We start from the raw sequence: 21,759 nt of genomic DNA on the forward strand, positions 1-21,759 counted from the left end.
AAAATTTGGATGTGTACTATAATTCCCTAGATATTTTACATTCCAGGAATACCAAGATCAAAGTGAGTGCAAAGGAAGAATAGAACAATTGAGAAATCAAGTTGAGAAAGATTTAGAGAAATGTGAGATTAATGTATTCACAATTATGTAAGCAATAAAGACTCATCAGGCATATTATTTGTGATTTTGGTCATGGGAAATTGGCATGCCAGAAATAGCTTGATGTGTATTACATTATGGTTCTCTTGGGACTGTTCTGGGTTCATACATATAATGCTCCTGACACCTCTCCCTCCACCTTTTGGCTCTATTACCACAGAATCAGAGTTTTATGAGCAGACAGGAGCATGTGTGCGCATATACACACACAATCATGTTTGCCTGCATATGTGTATCCTTCATAGAGTTCCCTGGCTTAATTCTTTTTAAATTCAAATATCTACCAGTTATTGAACATACCTGTCTAGTAGCCAGGCTGCTATTCAGTCCTTGGACTTCTTTTTACACACTCAGACTTTTTGTAGAGTCCTTAATCTTTGTCCTAACAAAAGTAATCCATCTTTTATTTCACTTATCCTTTGACTTTCTACCCTCTCGCCTTCTTTGACTTTCTACCCTCTCGCCTGTCCCCAAGGTATTTTTCTCATGTTCTTTTGAATTAAAGATGCTTGTTTTCTCAGTTGACCTCATCTCTCACTTTGCAGTTATTTAATATGAAGTCTGCATAGAATGATTTCTTCATCTTCTTATCCCTTCACTTACAAACTTACTAATATCTGTTACTCATTCTGCTTCAACTTTTCCTTTGCTCAGAAAGAGATGCTCACATCTTCTGAATGTATTCTTTTCCACCTTTGTTCTTGTGTCTTAAATCTCTCTTGCTTCTTTTTTTCAGCTGGAAATATATTCACTTCTCATCCCCTCTCATAACCTTCGTTTCCTGTATTCTTGTTGTACTTAATCTTTATCATACCTATGTACTTTATCTTGTTGAATCATGGTAAATACCTTTGTTTCTTCAATATCAGTGCTAATGACTCAGTTCAGACTCCTGTCTGTTAAGCTGTCTGTTCTCATGTTCATTGAATCATGGTCATAAACTGTCCTATTTCAACTCACAGTGTTAAAATTTATTTTCTACTTATGCAAAGTATGCAGTTTGCATCACATATTTATTGGTTTTCATTATGTCTTTCTTAAGTATCAGGTAACATTGTATCAACATGAATCCACCTGACAGAACTGAACAAGAAATAAAAGTCAAAAAAATTAACGTGGACTTTTTGTATACTTAGTAAACACCCACAGGCATTAGGTGTCAGACAGTGCATAACTAGAGACTCCTCAGTCACATTACTAATGGCTTCTTAAGCTTGACAAAAAAATGAAACATTTCATATCATCAGTTATGTGAATAGTAGGCACATATTTTTATCATTTTTTTTGTTGCAGATCACTTTACTACTTTTGTTCTCTCTGAATAACATCGATAAATTATTTTATTACCCTTCATAGTGTGACATTTTCCCCCATGACTTAAAACTACTATTAGAGTATTTTTTGCCCTTCGTCACTATGAAACATTTTGATTTATCTTATTTACCTATTTTAGATTGACATTTAAATTTCATAATTTAAGTAGTTGCAAAGAGTATATTTTAAGTTGTATATTAAAATGACTTAAAATGATTACAGTGCTCTTCATAATTGAAATCTTGATAGCGTCATATAAAAAATACACACAGGCTAGTGGTGAAATGCAGTTATAGAGCATGTACTTAATATGCACAAGGCCCTGGATTCAATCCCAGCACTGTCCTATCCTTCAGTATATACAAAGATAAGTAGATGATGTTACATATGTGGATATATAAATATAAACACATAATTTTAAACATCAGAAATTTCATAATATTCTTTCTCCTTGTACTGATCCTAATATCTCTATAGATTTTTATCTTAATGTGATATATATTATATGCTTGACAGCCTTTTATTCATCACTCCCATCAAAAATTTTGAGCTATAAAATAGACATTGTAAAATTTTTTTCAATTGTTATAAACCTTAAAGTTTATCATTAAAAGTTTCACTGGTAAATCCTATATCAAACAGTAACTTATTGCTAGGTATAGTGGCCCATACCTGTAATCCCAGAATTGTAGAGGTTAAGGGGTAATTGCTGTTCTGGGCTCCATAATGAGTTCAAAGCCAGCTGAACTATGTAGCATAACCTGTCTCCAAAAAAAAATTTTTTTTATAAAGTATAAATGTCTATAAAATGAAAAGTAAAATTATGGAGAGACTTTTCTCCCCAAATTCTCTGGAAACTCTTAATCCCAGTGTGTCTAGAGGAATGTCACTTGCTGCTAGGATGAAACTTTAGGTACCATCAGTTCTGTTCAATTCTGTTCTTATTGTGTCTTTTATAAATGTGAGATGAAAACATTTGTTCACATAAATAAATGGAGTATAGAATTTATAACTCTTTGAACATCCTTATCATTATTCAAAATATCTTAAATTTATTTTTAATGATAATCTGATAACTAGAGTTCACAATTCTTTTTGTTAAAATCAAAGAATTAATCAAGTACCTGATTCGTGAGAATCTTTGTTGCCCAGTCTTTAAATATATTTTAAGTTTCTAAAGAGGTATTTGAAAAGATAAGTCTATAAATAATATTTCCTACTCTTTTACTTAGTTATACTGAAGTAGGATAAAAGAAATAAAGAAGGTAGGACAGAAACAAGGAAAATTATAACATTTTCACTTTTAAGAAGACTGCAACTTTAGAACACATTTTTCAAGGTTATTCTTATCTAACCTCTCTTTGTTCATGCTTTTCTTACAGACCAGTCACATGCAAAATTTCTTAAATATTTGCAAAATTACTTAAGTATTCTCAGTCTGTAAATTAGCTTAGTACATAAGGTAATAAGGCAGAAAACTGACCTTAAAAGAAACAGATACAAAGGTTTAAAAGAACTGTTGTTAGGCAGAACATTGTAGATTACCCATCTAAAACACACAGACATGGACATACACAACTATGCCCTACTTTCTTTCCCCCAGTGAATGGGCTGTCCATCTGGGTTTAGTGGTGCATACCTGCAATCCTAGTGTTCAAAAACCTAAGGCAGGCATTCAAGACCACAGTTGGCTTCATCATGTGTTCGAGGCAAATGTGGAATATATAGTAAAACCCTGTCTCAAACCTCATTCCCTATAAGTTGATTAATTATTAAGTGGATCATCATCTTTTTACAGTAAACTAAGCCTAAACTTTCCATAGAATTGCAAATTCCACAGATTGTAACAACCAAAAACACACAAATGTTCTAGCTCCAGACTCTAATTTTTCTCATTCACTCTCTCTCCTTCATATGCTATTTAAGAGTGTGTACTTTAAACATTCTACCTAACAGAATCCTTTTACACCTCTTAATGACTCATCCTGCAGATTCTTCTGTGATGAAAGAGATCATCTGTTTCATGGGTGGGATGAATTGGAGTCCCCCATCTCTGTTCTGGGAACTTCCGTGGGTCCTGTTCAGTATTCTGTGAGACTTAGTATGTTCAACAAGTTTTAACATAATGCTTAAGAATGCATCAGAATCTCCTGATGGGCATACTTAAAGCACAGATTTCTGGGCTCCATTACTCTGTGTGTCCTAATTAAGTGGGACCTAAGAATCTTAATTTCTAACAAGTTTCATGATATGGTGATACTTCAGTTCCAGAGACTATACTTTGAGAACTACTGAGTAAGGGAAATTGAAGTATTACTCATTTAAAGATTGATAGAGTGTTTTGGACATTGATAAACCCTTTTTTATCATAGGCTTAGAGTACATCTTTATGAAAATCTTGGTACTGCAGATTTACCTCATTCAACAGATGAAAAATGCTACAGAGCTTGTGATAAAGCTATTTTTATGCTTTGTTTCTTTGTTCGTTTCTTTGTATTTTGGTTTCTTTTGTTCGTTTCTTTGTTTTTTGGGTTGAATCCAGTGCCTTACACAAGCTAAGCACTTAATGCTCCCTCTCAGCTATACTCCCAGCTTTTATTTTCAAAACTCTGTAGCTTAATCAAACTTACTTTGTTTTACTTAGGAAAAGTCTTAATTCTTTCTATTTTTTAGTGTTAGTATATGTTCCCGTAACTCTCCTTAGTTAGTTTAGAAGTGTAAGTTAAACTTGTTATGAGTTTATCATCTGAATGAATAAAATACCACTACCTTCAATTTTTTAAGAAATAATTTTGTACTTTTTCTTTTTTTTTTTTTACACAATTCTACATCAGAAGTAATGCATTCTTTTACAATAGATAAGGAATAAAAGGCAAAGATATTGGTCAGCATTCTCTCACTCTGTAATACTTCCGAACTAAAAGGTATAGGATACTCAATTTCAAATGCCCAATTTTATGTTTAACTCTTAATATATAAAATAACTGGGATTGACAGGAGGCCCTACCATCTAATGCCTTTGTTAAGAGGCTTTATGAACAGTTTCTAATTCTTTGAGTATGCCAGAAGTTTTTAATAATAACAATAGTAACAACAGCTAACATTTATATAAGTGTTTTCTTTGTGCCAGGCATTGTTTTAACTGATTACATATAAACTCTTCTAATCCTTGTATCAATCTCTGAGGCCAGTATATTCTACATCTCCTCATTTTACAGATAAGTAACTTTCCTGAATTATAGAGCTAGAGAGTGATAGAGGTCTGGAGCTATTTTGGGCTCAAGTCATGCAATTAACCATAATCCTGCAGTGTGACAGTTAGATCTGGGCATGGTGGCACAGGCCTGTAATACCAGCATTCTGGAACCTGGGGCAGGAGGATAACCATGAGTTTGAGGCCAGCCTGAGTTACATAGTGAAACTGTTTTTTAAAAAGGTGAGTTAAAACTTTCTGGTTCAACATGAGAAAAGACCAGTTATCAAAGAAGAGTGATAACAAATAAGAGACAGAAGTTTTACAAACATACCTAAGTTAAATATCTGAAAACTGATTCCAAGTGTAAGTGCCTTTGTATTACTTGAAGTGTCTGCAGCTTTCCTAAGAGCATTGCTCCTCAGTTTGTTACTATAATAGTTGTACATTTCCAGTTTAAATTCTTAATTGTGGCTTCATTATTTTTTATGCATTATTAATAGTTTCAACTTAATTTATTTCAGTCGGAGTGGGGTATACTCATAGGAAGTAATGATGGAAGCAAAATTCTACATAGGCCCTAGAAAGGTGTGTAGACTACTAGAAAAGTAGAAGACTATTATCAAGTTAAATGGAGGAAAAATGAATAAGTAGGGATTGCCCATAAGAGGATTTTGTTCTAATTATTATATTCTGTTAGGAAGCATATCATACTGTGGCCTCTGAAAAACTTTGTAAGGGGCTACGCTTAGCTATTATCTAAAAGAAAGCCTGGAAACTTCATCAGATCATTCAGCTATGCTTGAGAGCTCTTCTGGTTTAATATCTTAGATACATTTGATCTGTTCAAATGTCCTGAGGAAGTTTGACTAGCATTTGATGAAAAATGGGTATATAATGTATATTTTAAAATTTTAAAATAATGTTGCTTAAATGAAGTGGTATAACAAATTTTAATTATAAATATGTGATTCATTTTAGTGTCATAGCATATTCTATATTTTTATGTTTTTATTAGTTCTTTGTTAACGGAGCAGAAATATATTTTTTTCTAAGGATCTTTACAACTTGCCAGAAAAAAAAGTAATTTACTTCATCTTCATTTATATATTGGCCTTAAAGTTATTTTCAAATATGTCTTAATAAAAATTACGTATCTAGCCAGGCATGGTGGCTCATGCCGTAATCCCAGCGCTCGAGAGCCTGAGGCAGGAGGATCGTTCTGAGTTCGAGATCAGCCTAGGCTACAAAGTGAGCTGCACAGCGAGACCCTGTCTCAAAAAGACAAAAAAAGGGACTGGGGATTTAGCTCAGTGGCATAAGCGCCTGCCTTGCAAGCAGGCAGTCGTGAGTTCGATCCCTGGTACTGATAAAAACTAAAAAGACAAAAAAAAAATTGAGTATCTATGGACTTGATTAGTAACCAATACGTTTTTGTACAAGTATGTTGCATCTTTTAAGATAAAAAGTATATTTCAGAACTATTTTTACTACCCATATTTCCCTTTATTTTTTCCTCCTTTGAGGAAATGCAATCTGAAAATCTTTTCTAAAATGTGAGACTCTTAAATTACTCCTCCTATCCCAGATATTTATAGTTAGTATTAACCTTTTAAATTCAGAAGTGAAGTTACAATTTCGAAAGCTTTTGCATCTTAAGTTGAGAGATGTTTATTGTATGTTGGGCTGTGTGACCCTGACCTATTTAAATTGCTTCGAGACTTAGTTCCTCACAGAGAATTTGGGAAGATAGCATATGTAAAATATTTAATGTCTGGCCCATGAAAAAAGTTTATTTTATTAGATGAGTCATCCATGGGATTGTTATTAAGTGATTGTGAAGCTGAACAAAATGTCAAACATCTAGGTCAATGTCTTACTATGTGTTGCATTATATCTGGTATAGTTAAGACATTTCTTTCTCAAATTTGTATACTTTCATCTGTTCACATACCTTTTTGAAAGGTATTCAATGTGAATATTAATTAGATCAGTGTCAGTGAACTAAATCATGGTGTATAGTGACTACATTTTCTAAATGATGTAGCTAATGTATTTTTTTCTTTAGCTTCCAGAACAGTTGTAGCACAGCATGTTGCTCCACCTCCAGGAATAGTGGAAATAGATAGCGAGAAGTTTGCTTGTCAGTGGTAAGTGGTTTATTTCTATTAAGGCTTTATCCTTGGAAAAAATACAGCAAAAGAAAAATGACACAGAGAAGTGTTCAACAGTCATTCAGAATGTTTTATTATATATTTCCTTTTAATTAGTGTATAGAATATCTTTTATATGAAGAAAACACAGTATAAAATCCTTTGACCTATATTTTGTAATTTGAATGAATAATATGTATAATTTTCATAATTAAAATGGTCTGACTAAAACCTTATTAAATTATAACTGTAAAATAACTTTTGTTTTGAAATCTTGTCTTTTGTGTTACAGAGAGAATGTTACATTTCAAAGTACTTCTAAAATTAATATTTTGTTACAAACGAATTAGACTAAAAAAAATAGAACTAGATTTTGTCATTAAATGTCCCTTCTCTATCTAAAGCAAAACTTAACATTGATAGTTAATTTTTCCATTTTTGTATCAAGAGGAAATTAATCACACGAGACAGTAGTTTATATACCTTGAAACACCAGCTTGACTATTTTTCCAACAAGATTGTTGTCATATGTCAGCCACTCTGAAAAATAATTGAACATTTTTCATTTTTCCATGGATAATTCCCTCCATATTATTTATGAAGCAATTTAAACTCTTTACTTAGAAAATTAACAGACAGTAGTAGAAGATCACTTTTTGGTGTGATGTCATTTCTAAAAATATCTTTCTTTGACCTTTTTCTCTTTTTCTCCAACATTTGTCTCCCATTCCATGTTGTTGTTGCTGTTTTATATTTTTGATGCATTTATATCTTTGTTCCTGTGAAAATTTTCTCTAGACTCTACTTTGCTTATATTAGTTTTATGGTTTTAAACATCTTTGTTTAGTTTTTTCTTGCCTCTTATTTTTACCCATTAACCTCCATACTTGATCAATCGCTTCTAATAATATGCAGAAAGATTTGCCTTATACATTGCAACCAGAACATATAGTCTTTCTGAAATTTCTTTACAGCAGGTATTTTGAAAGTTACAAAGAACATGTAACACAACCATAGTAAAATGTGTAGTGATTTTTTTTTTTCCTGTAAAACCCTCATTTTGACATTTCTGGCACTTCTCCAGAGGGAAAAGAAAATTATTTTATCATAATTATAATTTGGTTAAGTTTGTAAAAAATGGCTAAGTTGGCCTGTTATGTATAATGTGTTCTGGAGAGAGATTTGTGAGGATAATTCCCAATCCTAACTTATAGATAGAAGTCACTTTGATTTTTCTTTATTTTTCTTAGTACGTGTTTATAATACATAGTGATTACACGCATTGTGGTGAGTTGGTACATGTAATTCTTTTTACATCCTGTTTTCATAGAAGGCGCTTTAAGAAAAAGGCAAACTGAAGCTTGAATGAGTTTGTAATGAATTACCAAGTATGAATAAGTGTTTTGCTATGAGGGAATGAGAATGTGCAACATAGGAAATATCATTGTTGCAGGGAATAGTTGGGAAGTTTTGTTAAAGTTTTTCTGAATGAATTTTATCCAAGAGCCAAGAAAAGTTTAACCTTATTTCAGTTTCCCACTATTTTCCTCAACTTTAGTGTTATATAATTATGAGTTATAACATAATTAGGAACTGATTACATTATGATTACTATAGGAAGCCAAGTAGATATTCACTAAATGAAACCATTTCTTATGGAACATTTATTGCCAGCAAACCAAATATGCTTTCCCTGAATTTTGAACATAGTTTTCCTATTAATTTGTTGATATTTTTAGCACTACAATAAGTATAAGTAGTAAATCTCTTTTTTTTTTTTTTTATTGATTGTGCCTAAAACTTGGCTTATATTAGTAACGTGATAAGGTAGTGCAATTTGATTAGTTATTGTAATTACTGGTTTATAACACATTGCTTTCAGATAGTTTAAGTATATTTAAACATGGAACATTACATAGTCTATTGTATAATGTCTTTCTTTTTCTCCTCGTAGGCTAAATGCTCATTTTGAAGTAAATCCAGATTGTTCGGTCTCTCGAGCAGAAATGTATTCTGAATACCTCTCAACTTGTAGTAAATTAGCTCGTGGTGGGATCCTCACATCTACTGGATTTTATAAGTGTCTTAGGTAGGATGCATAGTTCTTTAAATAAAATTCATTTATCTCTTTTTCCCATTTCAAAGATTTTAGATATTTTAAATCTTGAATAATAATCTGTAATTAATACTATGTCTTCAAATTAAGGCTTTTTGATCTTGCAAAGTTCTTATGTTTAAATCAGTTATATTACGAAGTGATGTCACTTAAAACTCAGTGAGACTGTAAGCCAAATGTAATACCTGTAATGCCAGTACTCTGGGAGATTGAAGCAAGATAGCAAGTTCAAGGCCAGCCCAAGCAGCTTATTGGGAAATTATCTCAAACTAAAATAAATAAAAAGCTGATAATGTAGCCCAGTTCAGATACTATAAATTCAGCCCCCAGTATAGGGAAAAATAAAACAAATTTAAAAAGGATGAAAAGGAGGGAGAGAAAATGAGCCAAAAAAAAAAAAAATCCTTTAGCAACATGGTAAATAATAATTTATGATGCCATAATTTGTATATCTAAACAGCTGGGCAGGTTACATCTCCAGTGTTGTATGCATATGCCACTTCTATCACCAGTGGCACAAGCTGTCCTGTGGGACAGTCATGCATGTACCATAGTGGTTACAACTGGAGGGAACATGTCACTATGCTTTCTTTCTTTCTTTACTTCTTACCTTTTCAAAATATAACTTTTTTTTTTTTTTCTTTTTCCTTTTTGTTAGTACTGGGAATCGAACCCACGACTGCCTGCTTGCAAGGCAGGCGCTTATGGCACTAAGCTAAATCCCCAGCCCCCCGAAATATAACTCTTAAGTAGTATTGCTTCATACATAGCATCAAGCATATGCCACTGTTCATACAGACATTGTTAGAAGTCAGTGTTTTTTGCTAGTGTCCTAGTTGTCATAACTAATTGAGTTTGTATTACTTTACAGAACAGTTTTTCCAAATCATACAGTGAAGAGAGTAGAGGATTCTAGTAACAACGGACAGGCACATATTCATGTGGTTGGAGTAAAACGGAGGGCTATACCACTTCCCATTCAGATGTACTATCAGCAGCAACCAGTTTCTACTTCTGTTGTTCGTGTTGATTCTGTATCTGATGTATCTCCAACTCCTTCACCTGCAGGTATTTTTTGTGTGTTTCATTTATTACTAATCAATAATAAAGCTGATAAAACTGTTCACATCAGATTGATATTTGTTGATTGTTCATTTCTTAAAATTATTTACTCATATTAAGTAAAATCCTATTTACATTTTTCATTCATTTAATTTAAAATTTTCATTTGTAGGAATTCCTCTTGGATCACAGACTGTAGGAAATCATTTTCAGAGGACTCCTGTTAGCAACCAATCTTCAAATTTGACTGCAACACAAATGTCTTTTCCAGTACAAGGTATTCATACTGTGGCACAGACTGTTTCAAGAATTCCACCAAATCCTTCAGTTCATACCCACCAGCAGCAAAATGCTCCAATGACTGTCATTCAAAATAAAGCTCCAGTTTCTTGTGAAGTTGTAAAAGCTACAGTAATACAGAATTCTATACCCCAGACAGCAGTTCCTGTTAGTATTGCTGTTGGAGGAGGACCTGCCCAGAATTCTGTGGTTCAGAACCATAGTACAGGCCCACAACCTGTTACAGTTGTGAATTCTCAGACATTGCTTCACCATCCATCTGTAATTCCACAACCGTCTCCATTACACACAGTGGTACCAGGACAGATTCCTTCAGGCACTCCTGTTACGGTAATTCAACAGGCTGTCCCACAAAGTCATATATTTGGCAGAGTACAGAACATACCAGCTTGTACTTCTACAGTTTCACAGGGTCAACAACTAATCACCACATCACCCCAACCTGTGCAAACTTCATCTCAACAGACATCAGCCGGTAGCCAGCCACAGGACACTGTTATCATAGCACCCCCACAGTATGTAACAACTTCTGCATCCAACATTGTCTCAGCAGCTTCAGTGCAGAATTTTCAGGTAGCTACAGGACAAATGGTTACCATTGCTGGTGTCCCAAGTCCACAACCCTCAAGAGTAGGGTTTCAGAACATTGCTCCAAAACCTCTTCCTTCTCAGCAAGTTTCATCAACTGTGGTACAACAGCCTATTCAACAGCCGCAGCAACCAACCCAACAAAGTGTAGTGATTGTTAGCCAAGCAGCTCAACAAGGTCAGACTTATGCACCAGCCATTCACCAAATTGTTCTTGCTAATCCAGCAGCTCTTCCAGCTGGTCAGACAGTTCAGCTAACTGGGCAACCAAATATAACTCCATCATCTTCACCATCACCTGCCCCAGCTACTAATAACCAAGTCCCAACTGCCATGCCATCTTCCACCCCTCAATCACAGGGACCACCTCCTACTGTCAGTCAGATGCTATCTGTGAAAAGACAGCAACAGCAGCAGCATTCACCAGCACCCCAACCACACCAGGTACAGGTACAAGTTCAGCAGTCACAACAAGTACAGATGCAGGCTCAACCTCCACCAACAAATGCAGGAGTTGGTCAGCCTGCTTCTGGGGAATCAAGTCTGATAAAACAGTTGCTGCTTCCAAAACGTGGCCCTTCAACTCCAGGTGGTAAGCTTATTCTCCCAGCTCCACAAATTCCTCCCCCTAATAATGCAAGAGCTCCTAGCCCACAGGTGGTCTATCAGGTGGCCAATAACCAAACAGCTGGTTTTGGAGTGCAAGCTCAAACTCCACCTCAACAGCTATTGGTTGGGCAGCAAAATGTTCAGTTGGTCCAAAGTGCAATGCCACCCACAGGGGGAGTGCAAACTGTGCCCATCTCAAACTTACAAATATTACCAGGCCCACTGATCTCAAACAGCCCAGCAACCATTTTCCAAGGGACTTCTGGGAACCAGGTAACCATAACAGTTGTGCCAAATACAAGTTTTGCAACTGCAACTGTGAGTCAGGGAAATGCAACTCAGCTTATTGCTCCAGCAGGAATTACTATGAGCGGAACACAGGCAGGAGTGGGACTTCAGGTGCAAACACTTCCAGCCACTCAGACTTCTCCAGCTGGACAATCATGTACTACTGCTACTCCCCCATTCAAAGGTGATAAAATAATTTGCCAAAAGGAGGAGGAAGCAAAGGAAGCAACAGGTTTACATGTTCATGAACGTAAAATTGAAGTTATGGAGAACCCTTCCTGTCGACGTGTATCTACAAACACCAGCAATGGGGATACCAAGGAAAGTGAAATGCAGATGGGAAGTCTGTTAAATGGGAGAAAGTACAGTGACTCAAGTCTACCTCCTTCAAACTCAGGGAAGAGTGAGGCTAATCAGTACTCACTCATCAGTAATGGGCCATCATTAGAATTAGGTGAAAATGGAGCATCTGGAAAACAGAACTCAGAACAAATGGTGGACATACAGGATATCAAAAGTGATTTGAAAAAACCCCTAGTTAATGGAATCTGTGATTTTGATAAAGGAGATGGTTCTCATTTAAGCAAAAACATTCCAAATCACAAAACTTCCAATCATGTAGGAAATGGTGAGATAGCTCCAATGGAACTACAAGGGACTTTGGATGCCACTCAGCAAGATACTGCCAAAGGTGATCAACTAGAACGAATTTCTAATGGACCTGTATTAACTTTGGGTGGTTCCCCATCTATGAGCAGTATGCAGGAGGCTTCAAATATAACAATGCAGCAATTTAGTGGTACTGATTTGCCTAATGGACCTCTAGCTTCAAGTTTGAGTTCAGATGTGCCTCAGCAACGCCCAAGTGTAGTTGTTTCACCACATTCTACAACCTCTGTTATACAGGGGCATCAGATCATAGCAGTTTCCCACTCAGGATCAAGAGTTTCCCATTCTCCTGCCCTATCAACAGATGTTCGGTCTACAAATGGCACAGCAGAATGCAAAACTGTAAAGAGGCCAGCAGAGGATAATGATAGGGAAACAGTCACAGGAATTCCAAATAAAGTAGGAGTTAGAATTGTTACAATCAGTGACCCCAACAATGCTGGCTGCAGTGCAACAATGGTTGCTGTGCCAGCAGGAGCAGATCCAAGCACTGTAGCAAAAGTAGCAATAGAAAGTGCTGTTCAGCAAAAGCAGCAGCATCCACCAACATACATACAGAATGTGGTCCCACAGGTAAGTCAGTCTACTGTCATATTTCTCTTCACATAATCTGATTTGTAAATAGTGTGTGATTTTAGGGGGAAACACTTTTTCCATGTCTTACTTTTAAAAGTTACTATCTCAGCTCATTTGTACTCAAGCTGTCCTGCTTTTTCTTTAGTTGTGTATCATTAAACAGTTCAATCCTTAACATATAAAGAATTTTTCAGTTTTGTTATAGATGCAAATTAGTAAATATATATTTATATCCCCATAGTATGTATGTGTATGTATGTATAGTTGTTTTTGTAAAATATTTTAAAAATATTAAAATGTGTCTTAGACTCCTTTAGAATTTACTTTGAGTGGTAAGGGGGAGACTTCCTAAGATTAAAGATTTTTATATTTGATTTTCACTATGTATATATGGCCCCTTAAATAGTGTCTTGGTGAAAGGGATGAATCCAATAAGAACTTTTTAAGTATATTCTTAATATATTTATGTATTGGTTTCCTTCATTTTAAAAGCGTATTCTTAATTACAATTTGTTTCAAATATCCTAGTATTTTTATTTCTCATTTTTTTGCTATAGTTATGTTTCTGCTATTCCCTTTTTAACTTCTTCTATCCCATCTTTGCATGTCCTAGTCAAAAGCAGAAGTATTTTCTAGGATCCTTTCTACTGAAACCATAGATTCCCCTAACAGTTACCATCATCTATTTTCTGAGTCCCTTCTCTTTCGCTGTTTCTCAATCAGTGCTTAGCCAGAGCATTCTGTAACTTGCCAACTCTGCTGGTGTTGTTCTGGCTTGGGTTTCTTCGTACTTAACAGCGATGATTTCAGAACTATGAATATCATTGACACAAATGTCATATTTATGTACGGGTGATAGCAAAATAAGATACACAGCAACAAAAAAGATCCTTGCTCCAGACCAAATACGTATCTTTCTTTATGTGTATGGATAAAGTTGTACGTGCTGCTCTGAGCCTAATGGAATTTTAATGTGTATGTTTGTATTGCCTAGCTCTAATGACTAAACTGGACATTAGCTATTAGATGCGTAACAATAATGAATAATTGGTAGAATATACTGGGTTATTTGTATGTAGTAGTCACAGGATATTTTTCACTTAAATAGTGCAATGTTGAATATATAGTAGACATTCAGTAAATTATTTTTTGTATTTTTCTTTATTTAATAATTTTTTAGTTTCTACTGATCGTATGCTTCTGTTTTTTTCTCTAAGTCTCTAGTTACAATAGACCAAAGGCAAAATAGAGAAAAGCTCCATTTCTATGGAATTGTTTCATTAACCCTCATATGATTGGGTCTATGCTAGCAACCTTGTACTGAGCATATTCTTATTTAATCCTCACAATAGTCCTGTTAGGTAAGAATTGTTATGATCATTTTAAAGGTGAGAAATGAAGATGTTAAATAACTCACCTAAAATTACCAGTTGATGAGGTGGTTACCAGGACTGAAATTTAGAAATATTTGAGACCAAAGTTGATGCTCATAGCTCATTAAGATTTCTTTTCACCACTAGATGAAAAGACTTTTCTGTAAAATTTTAGGAAGCCCTTTTTGTTTCACTTTGACTATTAAAATACTGTGTTAATGGAGGTCAGAACTATTAAATGATCATTTTACTGCTAAAACTACTTAGCACTTTAGTCATGTATATGTCATTAAAATTAGTATATTTTATTTCTAATATGCAAAATCTGTCTTAAACTTCTGTGCAGTCTCTGCAGGTATGTATTATATTTTATTAAAATGAATAGATTTTATTTCTAATATGAAAAATCTATCTTAAACTTCTGTGCAGTCTCTCCAGGTAGTTAAGTAGCTACAATCTGCCTGGCAAGCACGAGGCCCTAAGTTCAATTCCCAGTAACAACAAGAAACAAACAAATAAACCAAAAAAACCAGCCACATTCTGGGCTGAGGTTAGCATACACTTAAAGCCCTGTGTTCATTCCCTGCACCACAAGTGAAAAGCATGTGCTTTGGAAAATTGCTGTTTGGTTGACATGTTGAAATTAAAAACGTTGCAAGGAAAAAGGTGTAGCATGAATGGTGCATGTGAAAATGAAAGTAAAACTCCAGGATCCTTATGTGTATCACTTCGTATGACACCTACAACATAGGCACTTACCAATGTACCAAGCGTACTTTAGACCCATACATAAGATTAATGATACTTAAGGACTAGATATATGGAACAGACAAATCAACCATTCAAAACAGTATAATAAAATTTTTTTGAAAGGCCATTAAAAAGTCATTTCCATTGTTACCTAGATTCTTTTAAGTTTCTTCACAAATTCTAATTTGCATTTTAAACTTTGGTCTGACACCATTTTATTCACATTTTGAACTAGTACATTAAAGAGTCTGAAATAGAGGATTTCAAATATGATTTTTCAGCCAAACGGGTTACTCCCACCATTTCAAGGGATTCTAGGGATGTTAAGGAAGCACCTAGTTTTCAGGAAGAGACTTCTTGCCCTAGAGAATGCTTAAAACTAGAAAGCTACAGAGAAAGCTTTTTCCTCATAAGAAAAGCTAAAATGTAATCCTTCCAAATACCATTGTTATTTCATATTTTCTTACTGATTTTGTCCCTTGCCTCTGCTAATCAACTTTCATTATAGAAAAAAATAGTAATAAACAAATATATATGAAAGTAAATGAAGCAACTATAGACTGTGTATTTAAATAGTATTTAACAGGACATTATACATACCAAGTAAAACCAGGCATGGAGGTGCATGCCTTTAAACCCAACACTCAAGAGGCTGAGGCAGGACTACTGGTCTGATGCCTGCCTGGGCTATATAGTGAGTTTAAGGCCAATCTAAGCTGTATACCAAGACTACCCCCTCCCTTCAACTTTTTAAAAATCTGCTTCAGGTAAATTTCCTTATTTGTAACTGCTTATTTTAAATCTATTTGCAAGTTCAAGTGCAACTTATATAATTTCCAGATGCCCTGTCCTCTTCCACTATGCCAAAATGAATTTATGCCAAAAAACTAGATTGACATACAATGTGTGATCAACATATATGGTGAATGTTTAGATTTTAAAATATAATAAAAGACACATTGCCATTAATTCCCCTCAAATACTCAATACTCTTGCTTTAAACACATTTTTCTCATTGTTCTTGTCATTTTCTGGAGCAGTTTGGAAGTCCTCCCTGTTTTGTATCTTAATAAGATATGATCAAAAATACAATGAACTGCCATCTAAAGGAAAGGCAAACTGGTAAAAACATAATGTGTCATTATCTACTTTATTCACCAGATCTGGCAACATGCAACTTCTGACTCTTCCCCCAAAGTCAGAATGACTGTGAAAGGAAAACGTTTTGGATCAGTTCATGACATTGGGGCAGCCACAGTAGCACAACTAAGGACACTGCTAAAAGAGGGCTTCCGGAATTGTTACTGAGAGTGACAAGAGTGATGGAATAGGTGTGTTCAAAGTGAAAGGGAGTATTTGGAAGAGTATTTTTGACTGTCTTTCACTATAATAAAAGCCTTTTTAAACATTTACTGTATTTTTCCATCACATCTTTTACTAAAAAACATAAATAAAAAATGAGAAACTTACAATTACCTGAAGACTTTTTAGCATCCTGCAAAACGCATGCTGAATGTATTTACAGTGGACCTATGACGCGAACTCAATTCATTCCCGAGGCCTGGTTGTAACTCAGGTTGTCAGTGGAAGGTTCAAGTTCCTGTACACAGCCTTCCAAGTCTCTGTCCTGTATACAGCAAATCTCAGTGTCCTTAGAGAGACTAGTATTTCCCAATTAACTCCATATAGGAAAGGGTGTTAGAATGTTCCTTCCAGGACTCTTTAAAGGTTAAATCTGTATCTGAAACCCTCTGGAAGCACTGGCATTCAGGTCATAACTCAAGACATTGGTCATAAGTTAAAACTAAAATTTTAGTCATAACCCAAGTTGTTCTTATGCCAGACACTCATAACACGAGGGGTCCACTGTGTCTGACAATCTCATGGTCTGATAATGTGTCAGAATCTTGCATTTAAAAATAATTTGCTTTGAAAAAAAATAAATAATTTGCTTAAAAATGTGTCTGTTTAAGGTATTTTATATATGCCTTGTCTTATTTCCTGTACTTCACACAGGAACCATTCCTGATGTGGTTCCATATAATACTGAAACTGGGTATCTTTCTTTTTTGGATAATAAGCTTGAGAAATGTATTCAGCCCATCAGAAAGCAGATCTGCAACCTCAAGGGGCAGCATTTGCTAAATACCATATGGGTATTTTAGCAAAAGCATCAATATCATTTCAGTGTTTTTTAAGTTGCTTGCTCAGATTTGTAGAGCAGCATATTACATAAATTATGAAAGGTGTTAGCACTAAACAGAACTGTTTTTCTTCTGTGTGTCCTTACAAAACAGATTTGGTGTATATGTGTTACCTAGATTTATACTTACTAGGAAGAAAAACATGGTAGTTTGAGTAACCCTTACTGGAAATGCTGGGACCCAGAAGTGATTGAAATTTTAACTTTTCCAAGAATTTAAAATATTTACATAGACCTAATCACACATATTGGGAATAGGATCCAAGTGTAAACATTTATGTTTCATACACATGCAGGTTGCAGGTGATTTTGTACAATATTTTAAAGAATATTGTTAATGAAATAAAGTCTCACAGTGTGGAACTTTGTACTTGTGATAATATGCTTGCACTAGAAAAGTTTCAGATTTTGGAGCATTTCAAATTACATAACAGATTTTTGGAATAGTGATGCTCAACCTGTAGTTTTATATGAAAATGAACTTTTAAGAGTTCAAGTGACTTGCCCACACTGTTAAACTTTTTTAGTGATTCCTGTTACTGTCTCAGTTCTGTTCTATAAAGGTATACATTTAAACTAGATGTAATTTCTTTGTATACGATACTTAGAATAAATCTGATTCTTGTTCCCTTTAAGGTTTTGAGATTTTTCCTTCTTTCCTGCTTCTTTGGAAAACATTTTACCAGTTACTTCAGTTTGGCTTTAGGTATCACGGTGTCTGATTTATTCACCATCCTACTTACCTCACCTGGTTCCACCCTGTACATGGCTTTCAAACTGTGCAGCTAAACTGGAGCACGATATTTTATTATTACTAAGAATTTATTTTGAGGATAATAGGTTATAGCTTTGTGGCTTTTATGACACAGATTGAAATGTTTTAATTGTAGTCTTATTCAATAATAAGAAAGGAAGCATGAAATTGAACTATTTATTATGTTACCTAAAATTTAGACATAATTTACTTTTGAAAAGATGAAAAGGCAAGATTATAATTTAACAAAAAGCAATATTTTCTTAGTGTAAAGTTGCTATATTTTAAAAAGGAAATAGATGAGCATGGTGACGCATGCCTATAATCCCAGCACTCAGAAGAATGAGGCAGTTGGATCATTGCGATTTTGAGACCAGCCTGGGCTACAGAGTGAGCTCACGGTCAGCCTGAACTACATAGTGAGACCCTGTGTCAAAAAGACAAAATAATACTAATAATTATAATAAAAATAATGAGCTGCTCTATTCACTAACACTTAATTTTACATATACAAGAGGGAATAGAATAGTTTCATATCCTGTGTATAATTTTACATTTAAGTCTCATTGAAGTTGTACCTTTTCCACTTTGATTGTAAAAATTAATATAAAACATTAGCTAGTTCTGTCTAATTAGAATAGGAGAATGATACAGAATATTCTTTAACAAATGATCATTCAAAACACTTGAATAACTTTTTTGTGTTTATGTTCAGGTTATGGTTATGCGTAATATTCTGCCAATTCACAGTCAAGATAATGTTCAGAGAAAATAAACTTTTACAACTTACAAGAAATTATTTTACATTCTCATACAAAAGATATAATTCTTAAAATAATTTAATTGGTACTAAGAAAACTATGTAGTACTACAAAATAGAACAACTAAACCTCTGTTGTATCTATCACTTATTTTTAAATATTATCAACATTTTTCTATTCTTGTTTAATCTGTTCCCTACTATTATCTTTTAATTTTTTTTTTCCTGGACTACTTTCAAACAAATCCAAACCCTGTTTCTTTTCATTGTAGGTAAATGCTTCTAACAGCTAGACTTTTGAATACATACATAAAACTATAGTATCAGATTATGTCTAACAAAATAGTTCTTTCCTTTTCTTTCTTTGTGCAGTATTAGAGATTGAATGTAGGACCTCACACATGATAGGCACATGTGGTACCACTGAGCTACATTGCTAAACCTTTTTAAAATCCTGTTTTGAGACAATGTCTCACTGAATTGCCCAGGCTGCCTCAAATTTGTGGTTCTTCTGCTTCAGGCTTCAGACTAGCATAGATTACAGTTGTGGGAAAAGTAGCAGTGTCTTCATTGTTTCCTAAGTTATCCTTGTAAAATGTTTAACAGCTTATTTGAATTAGGATCTCAAAAATTTCTACACATTGCTTTTAGTTGATTTATTTTTACTCTTAATTAAACAGGTTAACTTCAGTCATTCTTGATACATCCCTTGTTAACATTTGGGATTAAAATATTATATGACACCGTGTTGCTAAACTTTCTGTGACACCAATAAGAGTTCCACAAATAAGCTTAAAACTTGCTAGCACTTATCGAAAATAATACTAAATAAATATATTTACAAATATAAGACAATATAGTAAAACAAAATAGCTACTGAAATGATAACAGAGACAACAAGTTTCACTTGGGGAAATTGATATTGTTAACAGATTTATCCTTTACAGTTCTAAGATACACACACTCTCTGGTGGGCACCTGTAATCCTAGCTATTCAGAAGACTGAGGCACAAGGATTGCACATTTGTGGACAGCGATGGAAAACTTAGCAAGACACTGTCACAAAAAGAAAATTTTAAAAGGCCAGGATATAGCTCATTACTAAGATACTTGTTATGCATGTATGAGGCCCTGCATTCACTCCCCAACATGCACTGTGTAGGAGGAATTGTGGCATTTTAATAACATTTCTTCAGATTTATGTTTCATCGAAACTGATATTCTTTGTTATTCCCAATAAATGGAATCGCCTAGATTTTTAATGCAGTATTTTCACATTAAGTTTTAACTGCTTTTTTAAATTTTTGTTTGTTTTTAATAAGTGTTCTAGAGTGTCCTTTCCCTTTTTCTTCCTTTTTTCTTTGACCCTCCTTTTTCTTCTGTCTTCTTTCTAATCATCACCAATTTTAGAGCTTTAAAACTATGCATATATTGTTAGATCTGTTTCTAGTATTGATTTCTATTGATGGACTTTTTCTTGGTTCATCTCATTTTCTTCAAATTGAATTCATCATCTAACATCTCTTTCCCACAAAATCTGATTTCCTTTCTGAACTTCGCTATTGCCACAATATCAGTAACAGTTGTCATTGATAATATAGATCTTAATCTAAAACTACATGTATAGATTTTTTTAGTTTTCTCATCTCATTAGTTCAGTTTTATTACTTGTACATATTGATGAGAAAACAAAATCAGAGAAGATAATTTGGTTTCCAAGTCACATAACTAATGAAAAGGTATCTTGAAATAATTGGCAAGCTAACCAGGATATCTGTAAGATCCTACAATGTTTTTCATATGTATACATGTTTTCCCACTAATCATTGTAAAATTTAAGGCTAAAGCCTATTTTAGAGACAAATCAAGTCCAGGACTATAGCTCAGTGGTACAGCACCTGCTTGGGAAGCACAAGGTCTTGATTTCAATTCCCAGTACCAAAAGAAGAAAATATGTATAGCATCCTCAAATTAGATTTTTCACACTGTCTAGAAATCCGAAGATCTTAAAATTTCTTTCGGATGTTTTTCCTTGCAGCATTTTGTCTCATCTTTCTTTCATTTGTATAATTTTATAAGCTTGTGTGTTTTGTCTTACTTACTATTTTTGAGATTCTCAGCAGCTTTAACTTATAAATGGACAAATATATCCCTATTTCCTAAAGTTTTATTGTCTTGAATCATTGCTTGAAAATTGTATGCCAAAATTTCTAGAAGAAAGCAAGTATTTTTTTTCCCTTTGTGGTAATTTAAGAAAATGTGTCACCTATATTTTAAGCTATTATTAAACTTGTTAGTGTTTTGCAGAAAGAAAATATGATATGCAACAAAAAAGTATTATATTTAAAAGACATTTTTCCTACTTAGAATCATTTCACTAATATGCATCAAAAACTACAATTGAACAGCTTCAAAAACGAAAACTATTAAACATTTTGCTGCAAAATAGCTAATATTTATTATATTCTATGGTTATGTCAACTTTTCTTTGCTTTTTACTGTATATTGTTTCATATTCTTTACAAAATCTAAATGGAAATACCACTCAAAGAAATAACTTGCATTTGATGTGTTCTTGTGAAGAGTAGATGTAAATAAATCAATTGGTTATGTTTATTTTTATTTAAAATATAATTGGATTGCTCCTATCTAAAAATATTAATTTGAATAATTCCCTCCATATCTGTGGGTTCCATCGCCATGGATTTAGTCAACTTTGGATTGAAAATATTGAGAGACACTTCTGTACTAAATATGTACTTTTTTTTGGTTAGTATCCCTTAAACAGTACAGTGTAACTATTTACATAGCATTTATAATGTTTTAAGTATTGTAAGTAGCGTAAAGATGACTTAAGTATACAGGAAGCTACTACACATAGGTTACATACAG

At 33.9% G+C, this 21,759-nt stretch overlaps 1 protein-coding gene across 1 annotated transcript in view; it reads left to right on the top strand.

Moving 5' to 3' along the window:
- Window positions 1-21,759, top strand: part of Arid2 (AT-rich interaction domain 2) — a 169,275-nt gene that overhangs the window by 119,406 nt on the left and 28,110 nt on the right. Inside the window, exons 12-15 of the mRNA XM_063254602.1 lie at window positions 6,735-6,816; window positions 8,774-8,908; window positions 9,807-10,003; window positions 10,170-13,024. Of these exons, the coding sequence (XP_063110672.1) occupies window positions 6,735-6,816; window positions 8,774-8,908; window positions 9,807-10,003; window positions 10,170-13,024 (3,269 nt within the window). The remainder of the gene's footprint in view (window positions 1-6,734; window positions 6,817-8,773; window positions 8,909-9,806; window positions 10,004-10,169; window positions 13,025-21,759) is intronic.

Source organism: Cavia porcellus, unplaced genomic scaffold, assembly GCF_034190915.1.
Source record: "Cavia porcellus strain 051 isolate PalLab524CR breed Dunkin Hartley unplaced genomic scaffold, mCavPor4.1 scaffold_8, whole genome shotgun sequence".
NCBI classification, from domain to species: domain Eukaryota; kingdom Metazoa; phylum Chordata; class Mammalia; order Rodentia; family Caviidae; genus Cavia; species Cavia porcellus.